General features: G+C 34.7%; 1 protein-coding gene across 4 annotated transcripts in view; it reads right to left on the bottom strand.

Annotated features, from left to right (window-relative positions):
- The window catches only part of LOC121408367 (LIM domain kinase 1-like), a 46,691-nt gene that overhangs the window by 6,251 nt on the left and 21,007 nt on the right, over window positions 1-19,433 (bottom strand). For all 4 annotated transcript variants that reach the window (XM_041599822.1, XM_041599823.1, XM_041599824.1 and 1 more), the window contains 10 exons: window positions 16,558-16,667; window positions 15,127-15,339; window positions 11,703-11,796; window positions 10,289-10,569; window positions 4,676-4,826; window positions 3,553-3,639; window positions 2,579-2,666; window positions 1,770-1,813; window positions 914-973; window positions 395-460 (listed from right to left, as the gene is read on the bottom strand). In XM_041599822.1, the coding sequence (XP_041455756.1) occupies window positions 395-460; window positions 914-973; window positions 1,770-1,813; window positions 2,579-2,666; window positions 3,553-3,639; window positions 4,676-4,826; window positions 10,289-10,569; window positions 11,703-11,796; window positions 15,127-15,339; window positions 16,558-16,667 (1,194 nt within the window). The remainder of the gene's footprint in view (window positions 1-394; window positions 461-913; window positions 974-1,769; window positions 1,814-2,578; window positions 2,667-3,552; window positions 3,640-4,675; window positions 4,827-10,288; window positions 10,570-11,702; window positions 11,797-15,126; window positions 15,340-16,557; window positions 16,668-19,433) is intronic.

The following is a 19,433-nucleotide window of genomic DNA, read 5'->3' as shown; positions in this document are numbered from 1 at the left end:
TTCAGGATAAAAAAACCCCCTCTAAAATATTAAATTCAGCATTATTCAACTGACAGCAGATACCGGTATCTATAGAACAAGCTATTTCAATGATGAGCAAGTTTTTGTGATGGTCACAAATTCTATAAAGTTCAGATTCCCATTAAAAAAAACAATAATAATTCTGAGAATGTCCTTGGAAATATTTAAAGCTTTATCAATTCTAATATTTTCAAATTTCCCCTATGCTCCTATTTTTGTCTTCTTTTTGTCTTACTAAAAATACAGGAAAATGATTAAATGAATCATATTCAAATTGGAAACATTGGTATGTTTTTTTCACTGCTGCATTCTCTGTATTTTGTATTATTTATGGCTATGCATCAAAAGAGTTAAGATCTATACACATACTTACATCCCTAACAAGGCAGTTATTTGAGTTAAGATCTCTGTGGATTATCCCCATCGAATGAAGGTAAGACTGTGAGTACAACAGAACATAAAAAATACTATCATAAACAGACAAGCAAGGAATAGGGTGCTCTTTGGGATTATAGTGTACATGCAACATCCTTCATACAAAATGTGATATAATTCAAAGCTTTAGACTCCACTTTAATACTCTGCGTCATTTAAAGATAACCAGAAAATGAGAGTAAAAAAGATAGAGAGATTTAAGCACATGAGATTTATATACATTTATATCATATGACATTTTATAGTTCATTTCTCTAGATTTATAAGTATGCAAATTACTGAAAAGGTATTAATTTTAGATACCCACAGACCATCGATTTCGGCAAGCACACCACTGCGAATTTCATGGTGTTGCATGGCAGTATGAGATATACGTAACCCACTCGCAGTGTGTCATAGAATATGTTATGGACTGTAATTTTTTCTTAAATCAGCGATATACCCAGAAAATACGCACCATTCCTGAAGCAATGTCTCTTGCAGCATTTATTCTTTGCAGCCATGGGAAAGGTTTCTCCTGAACAATAAAATCAAATTTGTCATGAAAATAAAATCATTATTGGAATGAAATGAAATAAAATAATCACTTGTCAAAATTACACAATGTGCATAAAGCTCTGTCTCAAACTTAAGAATCAACATTATTATCATTTGGGTACAGGGCATTCAACATGCAGTCCCTCAAGTATGAAGAAAAATTTCTTTCAAATTTTTATATTTGGTACACTTTATGATATAAGGAACAGTATTAACAAAGATTTTTTGAACTAAAAAGAAATTCATGTTAAATCTAAACTCAAATTGTTAGGTGCACAGACTTGGGGACCACCGTAGAAAAACCCATTGGTTTATTCGCCATTTAACACATTACCATTTTGTATAATATCCATTAAGGCTAAACCCATTTCATCTAATATTCACTTGGTCTAACACCACTTATCATGTATAATCACATGAACTGTATATTAACCAAAATAACATATGCAAAGTGCAAAATCATATGTAGATGAGTGGAAATTAGACCATCTTGGGCATTAGACTATATAATAATTAGAACAAGTCAGTATTAGGCCAAGTGAATGTTGGTCCTAATTAATGACTTTAGCCATGATGGTGTTAGGCCATCTTCTGGTAGACCAAGTGGGTGTCACTGGCTTTCCGTATTGATTAATTTTCATCAATTGAGTCAATTAATAAAATGAGACACTTGAGGTGATCACCAGGAGCTTAAAATTAATTCTAAGACCAATAAAAGGTTATCAAATTGATTTCATCTTTTTTTTTCAAAGTAATGAAATTGAATCTAAACTTACCAGATCAGAGATAATGTTCTCCAGTGCCCCTCCTCCAATGAACTCTAAAGAGGGAATTAAGAGGTACATTAACAGATATGTTATGCAGGTTACCTTTCCCTACAAAGTTATTATTATGGGACTGCAAAAATCTGTTCAACTAAGGAGAATTTCGACTTAGAAGAGGTCAATGACACATATTTTGCATATTCTGGTTTAAAAATATTGTTTCAACTCAGGAGAATAAATCAACCTATAAAACGTTGACTCGTGAAAGTTCATGAATTTTATTTCATCAACAACTAAGTAATACTTAGAAGCAGGGATGCATTGATAAAGTAGCTCAGCCCCCCCCCAAAAAAAAAAAAAAAATAATAATAATAATGAAATAAATAAAATGATAAATAAAAAAATTAACAAATAAAATTTTAAAAATTGTAAAATATAAATTACAAAAAGGTCAAGGAACACTGAATTGTACATTATGTAATTCTCACATTTCACCATGGGCATAACAATGGAGAATGCAGGAAAGCTGCTATGGAAAGACGCAGTGCTTTAACAGCATTCCTGCTAAAACCAAGGCACAGACTTTTGGAAAGTGAGTTTTACAGAAAGCTTGTAGTTGTGTAATATTTGGTACTTTTTTATAATTAACTTTCTCATAATATGATAGGTTCGTAGTGGCCCAATACAGTTGCCCCCGAAATGATCCACAATTATTAGATTTTGCTAATTATGTATTTCAGGATCATTTGAAGTAGAAGATAAGTACTAAATGTGACATTTATTTAATAATGGATTATAAAATGACTTTCTGTATGACTCACCAGTAACAAGGTTGAGCTTCTTGTCTCTGTAGAGGACACCTATGAACTTGAGGACATGGTAATGATCTAAACTCCTTAAGACCTTGACCTGATGAACACATTCAGAAAATAAAAATATATACAAATGATTACTTATATGAATAGAAAGACAAACATTTCAATATGAATGAAAATTAAAGAAGTCAGGGGATGTTACAAAAAAAACCCACAATGACCACTAATCTACAAGTATTTTTATGTTTCAATTGATTGAAATGGGTATTTCCCTCAAGTACATACCAATTTTTATCAAGATCCTTGATCGAGCCGAGCAGCAGATAGGATGCTTTATTTTATACACAGAATTAATGATAAGGTGATATAATTGACACACTTTTCTCAGAGTGAACTGAAAGACAATATTTCCATTAACTTTATCAAACATTGGACTTCCTAAGAAAATAGTGTAAAAGATCTCCAGAACAATATCAAATGACATTTCACCCACTTACCAGGGTATTATTATTTTTTTCTCCAAATGCTACATGCTTCCTGCTACATTATACACAATCTTGACAATGAAAGTGATCAATACTAAATGAGATCTGAGTTTTACTATCCAAAGGCCTATTTATAAAATGGTATTTCGGAATCATTATGTGGAAAAAGGAAGCCGCAATAAAAATGATAATAAACATGAAAATAGAAAACATGAACCCATGAAGATACCACAAAGAACTCAATATGAAATAATATCTGTCTTAATTTCCTATTTGGAAACAACAAATATTTCCTCCCAAAACTATACCCAGTAGCAGAATGAAAACCAAATGTGACATCACAGGAATAGTTTTTTCCATTTGATAGCGAAAGGGAAAGTTGAGTACAATGACAATTACACCAAGACACAGTACATGGAATAATTGTATGAAGTAATGTTAAGTATGAAAGCATAAGAAGAATGTATATGTTTCAAGAGTACATAAACGACTCACCTCTTTGAGGAAGTCTCTTTGTGCAGCCTCACTGTATCTGAGGAGCTCTTTTATAACCATTACTTCACCAGTATACCGATGAGTTACCTGGAAAACAATATATACATAAAAGATGTTAGTCAGGGCATTATTACTAAGAATTATACATACATGTATATAGGTACCATTCACATACCTGAGGCATACAGCCAAGGGTGTTGGGTACTGTTTATAAGGTGTGGGTAAGGTGTATTATTGGGTGATAAGAATGTGATTTGTACCCTTCTTAGCAGTATTTGATAAACCACTCTCATCTACATATATACTAATACTATGTTTATTACTGCTCATTATTGGCCCTTATACCATTGGCTTGGGAAAATCATCATCAGAAAGTTCCTGAACCTATTGTCTATTGGAACTTGGGGTGATTCCTGTACGAAGCCTAAGGATATACATAATTCAGTGGTCAACAGGTTCCTAATCACAACTGGAACTGTGCGATCCTTATAAAAAACTTACAAGAATTACAAAATTTAGTAGTCAACAGGTTCCTAATGCCTACAGGAGTTGGTGATCCCTGTACAAAGCCTATATGAATTGCAGAATTTAGTTGTCCACATGTTCCCAAAGCCTACAGGAGCTGGTGATCCCTGTACAAAGCCTATGGGAATTACAGAATTTAGTAGTCAACAGGTTCCTATTGTCTTCAGGAGCTGGTCATCCCTGAACAAAGCCTATGGGAATTACAGAATTTAGAAGTCCACAGGGCCGGTATTTTGCTTAAATCAAGTCAGCAGTCTATCAGACTTAAGTCTGGCTTGCGTGCAGTTTACAAGCGTGATTTGCGTAGTCACACATTAATTCTGCGCACAGATGGATTCATACATTGCATGTTATTGGGCTCAAACTTCATGACATGACAATCATATTTTGCTTAAATTTAGTTTGATGAAGTAAATTACTTAGATGTGATCTGAATACGAGTTTTATTATTTTACTTAGCCAAGTAAAATGATAAGTAAAATACTTTTACAAATTCAATACTAAGGATTAAATACCGGCCCTGGTTCCTAATGCCTACAAGGTGATCCCTGTACAAAGCCTACATGAATCACAGATTTAAGTCGTCAACAGAACTCACCTTGACAGCTTTTCCAAAGAACCCTTGTCCGAGGATTTCTCCCTTGATAAGATCTGCGGGTCTGAATATCCTCTGATTCTTAGAGATACGGTAGGACTGAGTCCTTGACAACGGTGAGGTAGGACTACATACTCCAGGATAGTTACTGCGTCTGAAAAGAATCAGTACAAAGGGGAAAATATTGTACTCATCAATTCACTGAAGTGGAAGACCTTAATGAAAACATTGTAAAAAGTGCTAACAAATTTACAGACAATAATTTTTTTCTAAAAGGTCAATCACTCAGATGGTGCACATTGAGATTATACTTACGTTTCAACCATGTTGCATGAAGAAGCATTCATAGCATTTGACCCAATGCTAGGGTCATGGGATTGGCTTCGGAAATAAATATCAGCACAACGCATGGTTGATACAAAATAAATTATCATTAAATGCTTAGAACAATCCTATCTTTCTGTAGCAAGTCCTATCAATGCGATGGTATTTATATTTCAACTGTGCATTTTTTTTCTGACTGATGAAAACAGAATCTTTGAGGCGAGAGTTTAACAATCCACTTCTGTTTTACTGCAAATCAGGAAAATTAGAACTAATTCATTAGTTCTCGCGAACAAAACATTGAAATTTCAGCGGAGGATGATGCTGTGCTGTTGGCGAATCCTACAGAAATGGTCCATTGTTAATATATATCCCACAGTGCATCATCTGTTAAACTTCCATTTTCAAAATAATACATGCTCTTGACATGCAGCCAGTCATCACATCCTCTGTAGACTGTCATATTTACAACTACTACTGGCACACACACATCAGAAAAAGCCCTCAGTTTGTTTTGGTAGAATGAAACAATCTAAACAGTGACTTCATTTCCTTCCTCGCAGTGAATAGGTATCCGCATTGTTTTCAATACTTAAAATAAAAACATATATAGTTGTTTAAAATCATAATCCGACCTTTGCTATTACAGTTAATCTTAAACATATAAATCTATCCACTTACGAAACTGAAAGGCTTAATAATTGAATTGAAATAAAGAAAGCTTGTCTGGCTGAAAAAAAATGTTTCTCATTCAATCAAACTTACAGCTACTGGCTACTGGAAAGTTCATTGTGAGTATCACAACAAAACAGTTTCATGCTACAAAATGAATACAAAAGGAATATAAGCAACAGTGTTAATGAAGCAAAGGAATAATGCAAAATCTAAAACACTTTAGCTTAATGAAAGTGGAAGTAATTTTCCTACAGTTTCTCCTTTAACCATTATAATGTCAAGTCAGGAGAAAGGGAGAAGGAAATGGACTTGATATATTATTTCCTCTCTGTATATACTCATGATAAGAATAGCTCTATATCGGTATTAGGCTGTCACACCCAGACATTTATAAGCCAACATACATGTACTGTAATTCGGTGGCTTCACAATACGGTGCACCACAGATTTGTTGCAGCGGACAGGCCAAAATTGCTATGTTTCACAGGAAAAAGTTAACATCTATGTTGCACGTGCTAGTGCAGCGCATGCAGGCGATTATGCTGTTTACTGAGGTCCAGGAGATGGCCGAAGAGGAATTTCACGCTGCAATTTTAGACCGTTCTCTGTGAATTCTTCCTCTGCTTTTGCAATATTTTTTTTCTTCGAAGCATTGACAGTCACCCTAGCACTGTGCAATGCCTGCGCCTGTATGCTGCAACTGATAGATGGCACACTGTATTGTGAATCCATCGAATTATGGCACTTTGAGCTGTCTTCTACTTTCATTCAATCTCTTGACATCAAGTATAAAAATAATAATATTCCGCATTTATATAGTGCTTAATACATCGGAACGACGTCTCTAAGCGCTTTACAGACATATTATTACCCCGGTCATCGGATCCTTGCATGCCCGCATACAATGTATGCACCTTCTCCACTCCCTGGGGAGCATTCCAACAAGAGTTCCAATACTCAATTGCTAGGCATACTACATATAGGCTTTCACATCCTACCGGGTACCTATTTAACACCTGGGTTGAGAGTGGCAAAGTGTGGATTAACGCCTTGCCAAAGGACGCTAGACCATGGTGGGATTCGAACACACGACCCTCTGATTACAAGGCGAGAGTCAGAACCGCTACACCAAGGCGCTTGGTTTAATGGATAGAATACTTCACGAGGTGAAAGATGAAATGACCCATTCAACGAGACACAGCCTCGTTGAATGGACCATTCATTTCATCTTTCTGTCCAGTGCACAAATGAAAATAAAATTCATTTGGTTAATATGACACCTAAATATTTATCCTTTTTCATATGAAATTTATTAATTTCGAGGCAAACTATGCTCATGGAGTGCGAGCTCGGTCTGTTGATTGTTGCGTACATACTACATGCGTGCTGCAAACACGAATTGATTACTTGTGATACCTGCAGTATTGGTGTACGCTTGCAATGGACAAAACCGTATGGATCCAAAATTGCATGGTTGATTACGTCATTATAAAATGGGCAGAATGATCGATATCAAACAACCAATAAAATGACAAGGGCCTATATCAATGTCCTATGACAAAATCAAGCATTCCATTCTTGATAATAGAAATGCATTTTGTTATCAACACAGAATATCAAATATCCAACTTCTTGATATACGAAGAATCATTTTGGTTGTTAACCCTATAACAAAGGTCGATTTTCAATATCAAGAAATTCTCCTCTTGTTTCATTTCTTGATAAAAAACATTCCATTCTTGATAGATTTACATTTTGTTAACAACACAAGATATCAAATATCTAGATTCTTAATACAGTATAAAAAGAATCTTATTTTTTATGAATAACAAATGGCGATTCTTAATAGGCCTATATGTAGAAAATTAGATTAATGAAATGGCCTGCCACAGCCTACATGTACATACATACATGCATGTTGCAATACGCTGGCTAAAACATTTGGGCGTGACAACCACTTTGTTTTATCTTCATGTACATACGTATGTTGCAATACGCTGGCTAAAACATTTGGGCGTGACAACCCTTTAACTAACAATGTTATCTATAGATAGTTAGAATAAAAATAACCTTAAAACCTCATGGTTGCTTTCCAAATATTCCAGATAATGTACTGTTAGAGCAAGTATTCCATTTCCTTTTCTAAATCTCAGCCATTATAGCACACATCAATGACTTGCTGCTGGTAAGATATATGCGATTTTTTATTAATTCTCAAATAAAGAAGAAAGATGGATTTCAATGATGCTCACACATGAACAGAACGATCACAGATTTGCACTGTGCTCTTAGTTTCTTGTATTTGGAGCCAAGTACTGTCCTAAATTATAGGACAGTACTTGGCTGCTATTGTTAAAAAAATTCTCTGTTGATATATTGCTAAAAATATCTTATCAATATTGATAACTATCAACAAAAGAATATAATACGCATTTTTTATGCATTATAGCGATGTCACAATACTCGCGTTGGTCAAAATTTGTATCTCCCACTGTACCAAGAATGCTTCGAAATCCACATTCATCGGATGTAAACGATTACATAACATCTTTTAACAAACATAGTTAGCTAAAGTACATCCTCACCTTTCACGTTATTAGCATTATTTTAGAGTTTTATCAATAATTTTGAGGCTTTTTGGACATCGTTCTGAGCAGTCAACGTCTTTCGCTTATCCGACATTTTGTTATCATGCTGTACATCTTCGAACATAGAAGGCAGCAACACACGCCCATGTGCTGCCTTCTACGTTAGTTGGTACTTTGCTAAAATTGAGCTTGCACATGCAATTGATTTCGATATACGATCGAATGGAGTCGAGTGCAGTCACGATGTTTGGATTGTCATGATTATAGCGAAGTAAGTGAGAACGTGTTTTGTGGCTAGTAAGTATTTATAATTTGTTGAGATTTTGGAGTAATTTCTGTTGCTATTCTGTGCATTTTGAAGAAAAATATGTTTTCCCTGATTTTCCGTTTCAAAAGCCACTTTCAAATGGGTGTTTCCGTGAATTCTGTGAAATCACTAAAAATCACTGTCATGTCCCTACAAAATAGCGGGTAATATCGTCAACGAAAGAAAGATTATCGATATCGGTAAGTGGCAATAAACAAGCGATTATCAACAAGACTAGAGATAAAGAGGTTATTGATAACAACAGCACTACTAAATATATAACTAAGACTTCTTAATTACTGGGAAAGAGTTTATGAAAATTCATTTGAAAATAATAAAACTTGTTTTCAAATATATGCAATACACACAAATATAAAATCACGTCATTAAAGTGGGGCAAATTTTCTTGCTAATATTATGCTTCTTAAAATAATGCTCTAAATGCATCATTTTCATTGTTCCAATATCTTTCCATCAAAAACTTTCACCCAAATGACCTTTGACCTTTTACTGGCTTACATCAGACCATGTGTTTCTTTCCTTTTTAATAGCTTTTTAATTCAAACTAACCCTGGAATTATAATCATCAATATCAATATATGGCAGGGCACTTCAATAGGAGAATCAAATAGGGTATTTCTAAACTAGGGGTATTTCCAAAGTGCCTAACCTCGGATTTTCAACATCAGTATCAAATACAGTGCTGGGGAATTAAAAAGGGTATTTCCAAACTCAATTTGATAAGGAAGTCAAAACATCTGTGTAGAAGGTTTAACTGTCAAAGCCAGCATGCTGATCGTATGGGCGTGTGGAAATATGACTCAAATGAGAGTGAAACCAGCAAACTATAAAAGCATGATGACATAGTCAAAAGCCAAAAGAAAAAAAAATCAATACTCAATTACATATAAAGAATTTCAGATATTTGATTTTATATCAAGAGGTTTTTTTCCAATGATAAATTGTACTATCAGTTGGTGATTTTATTTATAGACCAAAGGAAAGAAAGAACAACTTTTCCCAAAGTTCTGATTCAGAAATACATGTATAGTAGTGAGAGAAGGGAGAGAGAGAGAGGGAGATTTTTTTCTACAATTCTGTGGCACACTTTTTTATCCATTATTCTTTCTGAAACTCAAGTCAACATTTGTCATCACTGGTACATATATATATTTTTCTTTTAGCATAAACAATGACTTCATGTAAGTTAGAATGTCATTCAAAATACTTCCTACTATTCATGTACATATACAATGTTCAACAAACTTTTTCTACTTTACATTTATTTATATAGAACAAAAAACATGTCAAAGATGAAGTGACCAGGCACTGACGTAGCAAACAAAATCCATCTGAAGTTACGGACCGTTAATCACGTTTCTGTCTATACCAGGACTTCGATCGAAACTAATCTCTCATCCGCTACTTCCTATTAGTCTATATATCCCACACATTTCCTTTCCGGTGGCTTGTTCTGGCCAGGTTCCTGTTGATCTAGTGTGAGGTTTGTATACCGATATCATTGCCAAGTGGTGTGCATGATTCATGGTGATTGAAGGCTTAGGTTCAGGCTAAATCATACCTCACTAGAAGCCTGTAAAGTCATAATCTAAACAACCTATATAAAACCAGTTTTATACAATTGAGAAACTTGTAGTTGAATAAACATAGAATAGTTTCAAAATAATCGGTGAAAATTAAATAAAACAAATAAATACTCACCCTTTAGGTGCTGAGCCATGCCTGTCGAGCTTTATATGTCTGCCGTCATAGCTGAACATACCTAACCGTCCTTTCTCACCGGGTGAACTATCAGATAATGAAGTATGAACGTTGTTATTGAAGGAAGGAATCTCAGGTGCATGGGAGGTGGATGGTGAGTTACTCTCTTCGCTGCTGGATCGACTAAAGATCTCGCAGACATCGGGGATTGGATCGGAGGATGGGCCGTGTTCGACCGTGAGGCGGAGCTGGGACGTTCTTTGGCACAGTATCCTGTCGATCTATACAGAAACACAAAAGAATTACACTAGATATATCTGTAGATGATCATGGTGGGTGTTTTTTGAAGTAATGCACAGCTTGACAAATGACCGAAGACCCTTCCTTGGGCACTTTATTATATTCTCAATCATTTTTATTCCCATCAACCACAGTTGAAATTGGATCTTCATAGATTAAAATTCACAGTTTTAACAAGGATCTGCATGGAAGATTCAATATTTACAAAGTTTAGTGTTACAGGGAATGCTAAGTGTTAGTTTGGTGGTGGTGGTAGGAGTAGTAGTGTTGTTGTTGTTAGTAGTGGTGGTAGTGGTAGAAGTAGTAGTAGTAGTAGTAGTAGTAGTAGAAGTAGTAGTAGTAGTTGTAGTAGTAGTAGTAGTAGAAGTAGTAGTAGTAGTAGTAGAAGAAGTAGTAGTAGTAGTAGTAGTAGTAGTAGAAGTAGTAGTAGTAGTAGTAGTAGTAGTAGTAGTAGTAGTAGTAGTAGTAGTAGTAGTAGTAGTAGTAGTAGTAGAAGAAGTAGTAGTAGTAGTAGTACTAGTAGTAGTAGTACTAGTAGTAGTAGTAGTAGTAGTAGTAGTAGTAGTAGTAGTAGTAGTAGTAGTAGTAGTAGTAGTAGTAGTAGTAGTAGAAGTAGTAGTAGTAGTAGTAGTAGTAGTAGTAGTAGTAGTAGTAGAAGTAGTAGTAGTAGTAGTAGTAGTAGTAGTAGTAGTAGTAGAAGTAGTAGTAGTAGTAGAAGAAGTAGTAGTAGTAGTAGTACTAGTAGTAGTAGTACTAGTAGTAGTAGTAGTAGTAGTAGTAGTAGTAGTAGTAGTAGTAGTAGTAGTAGTAGTAGTAGTAGTAGTAGTAGAAGTAGTAGTAGTAGTAGTAGTAGTAGTAGTAGTAGTAGTAGTAGTAGAAGTAGTAGTAGTAGTAGTAGTAGTAGTAGTAGTAGTAGTAGTAGTAGAAGTAGTAGTAGTAGTAGAAGAAGTAGTAGTAGTAGTAGTACTAGTAGTAGTAGTAGTAGTAGTAGTAGTAGTAGTAGTAGTAGTAGTAGTAGTAGTAGTAGTAGTAGTAGTAGTAGTAGTAGTAGTAGTAGTAGTAATAGTAGTAGTTGTAGTAGTTGTAGTGCTACTAGGATTTTAAGGGTTAATACCTCTGATATATTATGATCAGTGACAGGTGTACCATTAACTTCTAGAATCCTATCCCCAACTTCAAGAGAAACCGTCTCAGGTGTTGTCTCCAAGCTGTATAAAGAGTTACAAAAGAAAACAAGCTTGACAGTTGATTCATCAAATGAAATTGCTTCCATATTCTACCTCATATGTCTGTGTAAGATAGAAAAACCAAATGTGACTCACAATAGATCCTTTGGCAAATTTGTCTAATATAAAGCCTACAGTGGTTGCTTAGATCAAAATTTAAAACACTGAATCTACTAAAGATGTAATTATTCTCACTGCTTTAAAAGTATGAAGCTATGAAACTCAACACAAAATATAGTACAAACATTTTTTTAAAGATCATTATTTCTTAAAAACTACATCTATCCATCAAAACTTGTATCCATGTTTCATGCTTGAGCCTAAACTTAAATTTATGTTTTCCTTTATTCGGTATGCCGATCTCATCTTCAGATCTTACATCATCAACTTTGACCAAAGAACAATTCTGATTCTTTTCAAAAGTTCTGTAATAAAACAGAAAAAAACTGGCTAATTAAAAGTTTTAACACAACAAATAATTAGTAAAGATGCCCAGTACAAATAATCGAGTAACACAAACTTTTGATGTGACAATGTTTTGTCTGTCCTATTAATTACAAAACCATCTATACATACAATGGTTTCTTTTTTTTCAAATTAGCATAATCCTTTTTTGCAAGGGGAAATGGTTATCTTTTAAGAAATAGATGGCGTTGATGGTTGATCTTTTTCCTTTTCTGATCTACAATAAGTAAAACTCTTAAACGATACACAGCAGCTGTTATATTACGTGAGAGCGGTTCTGCCTGTAGTAGGCCATTTGCAATTAAATGATTGTATTTGATATTTAATTAGCCCACTGTTTGCTCATTAATGCATCAACTTTATCAACAAGCATGAAATTAGTGGTCTGTGACAAAAGCGTACATTTATCATTGGAATCTTTCTCAATAGACACCTTGAAAATTAAGCAAAAGTGAATGAAATGTGCATGAACCATTGCTTCACACCATACTCAAAACCACCTATGTGAGTGATTTCTGGCCAATATTTGTTCAAAACCTAATGAGGGATAATTTTCACCTCATAGTATGTAGACAAATACAATATCATTCTTTCAATGAAGTTTCAGTCAATTGTCATCACGGATATTACGCAGCCACCTTCCCCTTCTGCTTCTCCCACTACTTTCCCCCACTTTCAGTTGTTAGATGTAGCACAAATGCAAAAACACACACACACACAATGGCAAAATGAAGGACACTGATAATGTGAAAGAGGTTCATCATGGCGATGAAGTAGAAGAAATAATTGGTTGTCTCATGATGGATCAAACACATTTATTTTAATACATAAATGAGAACTTGTGTGTTAGTAGGAATCTGGGCAACTGGGGAGTACATGAAATTACTATACAACTGAGGACATCTTTTAGTTATGAATCAAAGGCTTTTCACTGGTACTCTTTTTAAACATGATATGATTCCATTCTGTTTATATTTCAGAACCAAGGTCCTTGATTTGCTGTGTGTCCTCATTATAAATGTGAATTTTAAGTTTAAGTCGTAGGTTGCCAGTGTTAGTACTAGTACTCACATGCCCCCACACGTAAATGAATGTAAGTAATTTAGGAGGAAATCAAATGCAAACACAGCAAAACAAAAATTGAACCATGTTGCAAGATATTGTACATATACACATGTGTAGTATGTACATCTATCAATTCCTTTACAACTAATAAAGAAGGGCAACAGAAAAACTCACCTAAACTACCACTGGGGTAGATTGGACTGTAAAATATAATTACCGTAGCGAGACCTGCGATAGATCCCGGGGCATTAACCAAGACATGGGAGAGGAAATTTAATTAGGAATCATTATTGATGAGATTGGTGGAATGACGAAAGGAACCAACACGCACACCTTATAGGAAGCAATACAGGAGGCTATTCATTAGGTATGGGAAATGCAACCCACACAGTATAATAGAATAATAACAAAATAACAATATGAAATGTTCTTAGAAACGCGTAAGATCATATACTCTAAAATGAATTTTTTTGTTTTAATTTTGCAATAAGGCTATATATTATCGCCCGTATTCTGAAGTCAGGTTTAAATTAGACCATGGATTAATTCAGCGCTAAAATTATGGGAAGCCTAAAGTGTCAAAATTTTTATTAAGTTGTATGTTTCTTATATTTACTGTTCTCTTTCCTGATTCATCGATAGTGAATGCAATTATCATCGTTTATACTTCATAGACAATTATGAATGATTTGAGAGCCAAATGAGCTGAAATACATGTATGATATCTCTACCATTAATGATTTATGTAACAATCAGCTGTCCATACTTAAACCACAACTTTAAACCTGAGTTAAGTTAAACCCAGGCATACAGGCCTATGTGTCTAAAAGGTTATGTTTTTAACAGATTTGAATCAATTGTGGAAGTCTGTTATAACACAGAGAAGGTTTTGTTGTTTCCCTTGACTTATTGTACAAACACAACACAAAAAACGATAAAATTACACGTATTCAAAGTACATATGGTGTAAAAGGGTATGGAGGCTAAAGGGGGTGGGGAAATAGTGTATAATGATCTAGAGATTTTGTTTCTTTCTTTTAATAAAATATGAAAAAATATTGCAATACCATGTGTTATTTGTCTTTCACTAAGAATGATATATGCAACTATAAGTTAATGAAACTGGTCAGTCCCTTTTAAACTCTGCATCAAGTGTAAATTAGGTTTCTGTCTATCAAATTGTCCAGTACTTAGGATATCGACACCTTGAGGAAATTGCATTATTGATCTTTAATTCAGAGAACTCACCCACCCCCTCATTAGTTTGTATCTCTCTCTCTCTCTCTGTCTTTCTGTCTCTCTCACCCTCTCTTTTTTCTCTCTCATTCTCACACATCCAATTCTGAAAGACCTTGCAGAACCTCTTATTCATTCTCTCCAGGTCCTTCCATACCCACTCAATCACAGGAATACCTGTAAATTATGGAAACTTAAATTTGTTTCGCGAGTTCAAATTGACATGAACAAGGAAATGTTCCTATGGTTAGAATCAAGTGACAAGACCCTAGCATTTCTTACAAAGGACAAGCATTCTCCTAGTCTCTCATATATCTTAAGTTCTGTCATTTGCTTTTGTGTGTAATAATGGACTCTTTCCTTCAAAAGTTCTTGCAATTTTGTAAAAAAAAAAAGGTACCTACTATTAGTTGTGAGCATTCCCTTTTGGGGTTTTATGGGTACTTTGCTTTTCCTGATCTGGGTAGAATTCCCCAATAGACAATACCGATTGACGGAGTGGATATGAAAGCCCCTTATCACCCCTTCCACCTCAATCCTACTCACTCTGATATACAGATACTCTTGCCTGGAGCAGTTCCATCTTCACTCGAGCTTGATTCCTTGCCCTGAATTTCTTCTAGCGACAGCGAGAATCTTTTCTGTCCCTCTGGCGTCGGTGGTATGTTGATCAGCTGCACGGTGTGTGCTGGCTTTTTCTTCTTCCTGGTGCTTCTCTTCTCCCTTTGCAGGACAGTCAACTTTTTGTAGCACTGGCCACTGTGCATGAAACAAACAAATTTGTATATTAACTACCCAGTTCCCAATTTATAGAAGACATGCCTTGAAAGATCAAGCACCTGTTCATGGAAGCCAGTACTCCAAGGTTAATAATGTTCATGCAAAAACATAATCTTGGGCTTATAACAAACTGCAAAGGTATACATTTTAACAGTAATGTAAAATACATAAAAAAAAAATATCCCAGCTAACAGCTATAGATTCAGAATTGAAATAACATGAAAATTCTAAAAATTTCACATGCAACATTCTGCACAAATCCTGCTGAATTATTTTCTGGTATTCCTCTGGATGTGTGTAATTCACACCTACCATAGTTTCCATTCTTGCTAATGGGGCTTTGAATGAGTATTCAACAATTATTTACTTTACTAGCTTTACAAATTTTAAATTCATAGGGACAAACTTATTTTTTCCCCAAAATAAATTAAAAAGAGAAAGAAAAAGCAGTACTACTGGCTTTAAATATACCATACTGTCAAATATAGATCACTGGATTGCATTTTTTTTACTGTTTCAAACCATTCATAAAAAAATTCAGATGAAAAGGGGAAAGGTCAAAATAATCATTTTCATTTAGCCCATGCAAGACAATAACAATTACTTCCCAATTTAAGAATACAGATCTACATCCCCTTATAAGGATAACAATCTGCAATGTCAAACAGATCAGAGAACTCCAATCATAAACGTATTCATTGAGAGAAAATAGAACAGCAAATCAAAACTTTATTGTTGCTGCTCGTTACGAGGTCAAAGCAATAAAAGCTGAACAATGCACTATGGAATTCTGTTGTGATGCAAATAATAAAGGAGAATGTATGAAAACATAGTTGCAGAGTGATGTGGCAAATCATGCTATTTGCTATGAAAGTATATTGCAGGCAGTCTGGACAGAGGACCATATTGGAAGGTGTAAGAGGAAATCTCACCATTTCTTTCTTTTACCTGTTTTTATTTCATGAAAGTTTAAATTCATTAATCAATCTGCACAGATAATGACAAATTAAGATACATGTAACTGGACACCTGCCAGTTTCATACAAAGAATTTTGTTCTGGTGTACTTTTCAAAAGACAAGTTATAATATCCATATTGACATGCATGTGAAACGCAACGACCTATTAAAAAGATTTACCAATACATGTATATGCATATTGATATGCATGTGAAATGCAATGACTTAAAAAGATTTACCAGTATAATTTTGATCTTTCCACCAAGGCGTAGTTGTCCCCATCTCCGATATAGGCTTGACATTTGGAGCAGACAAAACAATCGGGATGAAACTTGTGTTCACCAGCAACCTAAGAGAGGGCAAAATTGTTACGGTGATAATTATGGTATCAAACTTTTTTTTTCAATGGATGAAGTTTTGGAAAATCAAATGTAGAACTTTGATATGAAGTTTGTTGTCTCAGTTTAAGTAGGAATCTCAATGACTTTAATACTGATATATTGTATGTAATTCCCCACTCCTGTATAACTGCGAAATCCCTAATTTGCATAGCACCTAGAACGTGCTATATTATTGTTGTGTGAAAATTAAGTTATAACCTGTTGGGGTGGACTTTCACCTTTACTTTGAGTAAAAAAAATCCTCAGTTGCAATCAGTTATGGCCAAAGTCAGTCTGTCTCTGGCTCTGTAATTTGCATTCAAAATCCTTTATCATTTATTAAACTACATCTACTCCTTGTCAGAAAATATATCAAGTCATACATAAATCAAATGAAGGTTTATGACTACCTAAATGAAATCTCTTGATTTTAATCTCTTATTATGATATTATAATAACAACAACACCACTTAATATAATAATAATAAAAAATGAAATTTATAAGGAGCCATGGAGATGCTCAACAGGGCACACAAGGGGTCAAAAATGTACAAAGAAATACTATACTCAAATCATTGATAATTTTTTTTTTTTAAGTTTTTAGTTTAAAATGACAGACTGGCTATCATGCATCTCTGTGTGAGGGAATTCCATAGCAATAGCACTGCATATATACGATAACACTTAAAATCATAAATGCCATCACCAAGTAAAAAATATTGACATTACGATTATCATTTTATGAATAAGATATCTCCCAGGTTAGACATCATTTCTGAAAAGTGGGAATATGTAGATAACGACTACATACCATAGGAAATGGGGCACTCAGATTCATTTTGGTAAAAAAGGTACCTTCTGCTTTGATGACAGGACCATTTTACCTTTTTTAGTTCCCCATTTCTATTCTCCAGAGTCTAGATACCAAGTTTCCCTCAGAAGCTGTTCAGCTCTACTCCAAAAGTGCAGCATTATCTTAGCACTTTTTTTTTTCTTTTCACATTATGATCAGTTCCATAGACCCTGTTTTTCACTCTGCCCAGTATGTGTAGATCACATCTCATGACCTTGTAATTTACACTTTGTAGTCAGTTCCTCAGACCCTCTACTTCACAGTATTTACTTCCTGCCCTTGGCCTGTACAATTTAGATTGTATGAGAGGAAAACATGCAGGCATCAAAAGGATCTAGGTCGCTAACCACTAAATCAAGTTCAATGATAACACAGAAAATTTGAACTCAATTCTCACAACCTTCACTTTTAGTAACTGTGCAGTAAAAACAATCATTCTTTTGTTCACACAGTTGATGATGATTAAAGATAAATTCCAGTTCTGGTAACGATCTCAAAATGACTTTTTACAGAATCTAATATAATGACCACCCAAGTGTCTGTTTGTATGAATAAAAAAATATGTGCCAAAGGATTCTGGAAGAAATTGTGTAATTGCTGAGAAATAAGCAAAATAAGCGCGGATTCGGTCACTTCCGTCAGGTCTTTATTCTGGACAGCAATCTTCAGTGTGATCGTATTTCAGCTTACATTTTATTAATTCACAAAGTAAAGTTTATGTAAATGTACCAGATCTAGATCCACGATGATATACATGTAGTCATACTTAACCTTGGGTTTACAGACTTTCTCACGACACTTACTGCACCTTCTATCAATTAGCTTTAATGGAAAGTGAGAGAGTGGGAAGTAATGAGAGCAGAAATCATAAATTTGAAACACTAAAACAGTCAATGATCTATGAGCCGTCTACTTGATAGATTCAGGGTTTCCCATACGTGGTTGAGATCCCCTTGTAACCTCTGTGCCATAATTAATAGTAAAGTCAGTTACAATGCAAGGCTCTAATTTCTCAATAAATTTGTCTATATTGTTTCATCAGGCTAATAAACAGGATGTTTTTAAGAATATAAAAACTTTTAAGTTTTAACAAAAGAAATCTTTTTTAAAAAATGTACAGCATCATTGTATTAAAGCTTGCTGTTTGTCATATTAAACTAGCCATAAAGGGTACATCTCTGGCCGGAAATTGAATCAGTTCCAAAACACTGAGTGATTGTATCCGATTTAGTGAATGGCATCAAAGGGGAGGAGTCCAGTGGCCACTTGTTTCAACCTTTCAAACTCAGACAATACAAATGTTGCATACGAGTATGCAGAGCTCTGTACTACATGTATGTGTTTTGCAGACTAATAGTGAATCACTCACATTTGCTTGTAGTGAATTCCCTCCAAAATATGCTTTGTAATGTACATCAAATAGAACAGGGATACCTGCTTTGTCATTTTAACAAACAGATCACGCTCTGGATATCAATATTTGAAGGGCATGGCCCGGGGGGGCCACTTACATTGGCGAGTGGATACCATGCGCAACCAAAAAAACACGTAAAAAGGATGTCTTTTTCACAATAGGGCATGTTACGTACGTAACGTGATAAGGGTGTCAAAAACACAAAAATAATGAAAAAAGGGTATCTATTTCGCTAGGAAAATTACGTGTTTAGGGTCGAATATGCGGGAATGATAAAACAAAATTAAAATGTTTTATAAAGGATGTTCTTTTTGCCCCAAAACTTCGTGTTTAGAGTCCGATTTGCGCGAGGTGTAGAAGGTGGGGTCGTACTAAACCAAATAAGGTAAAGCCGATGACCGAAGGACCCGTAACAATAAAACATTCCTGTACTTGTTTAGGGGTTCATTTCAGGGAATATTTGCCAAG

Source organism: Lytechinus variegatus, chromosome 2, assembly GCF_018143015.1.
Source record: "Lytechinus variegatus isolate NC3 chromosome 2, Lvar_3.0, whole genome shotgun sequence".
Classification (NCBI taxonomy): domain Eukaryota; kingdom Metazoa; phylum Echinodermata; class Echinoidea; order Temnopleuroida; family Toxopneustidae; genus Lytechinus; species Lytechinus variegatus.
Note: the sequence above shows the minus strand (reverse complement) of the source record. Positions and strands in the feature narration are given on the sequence as shown.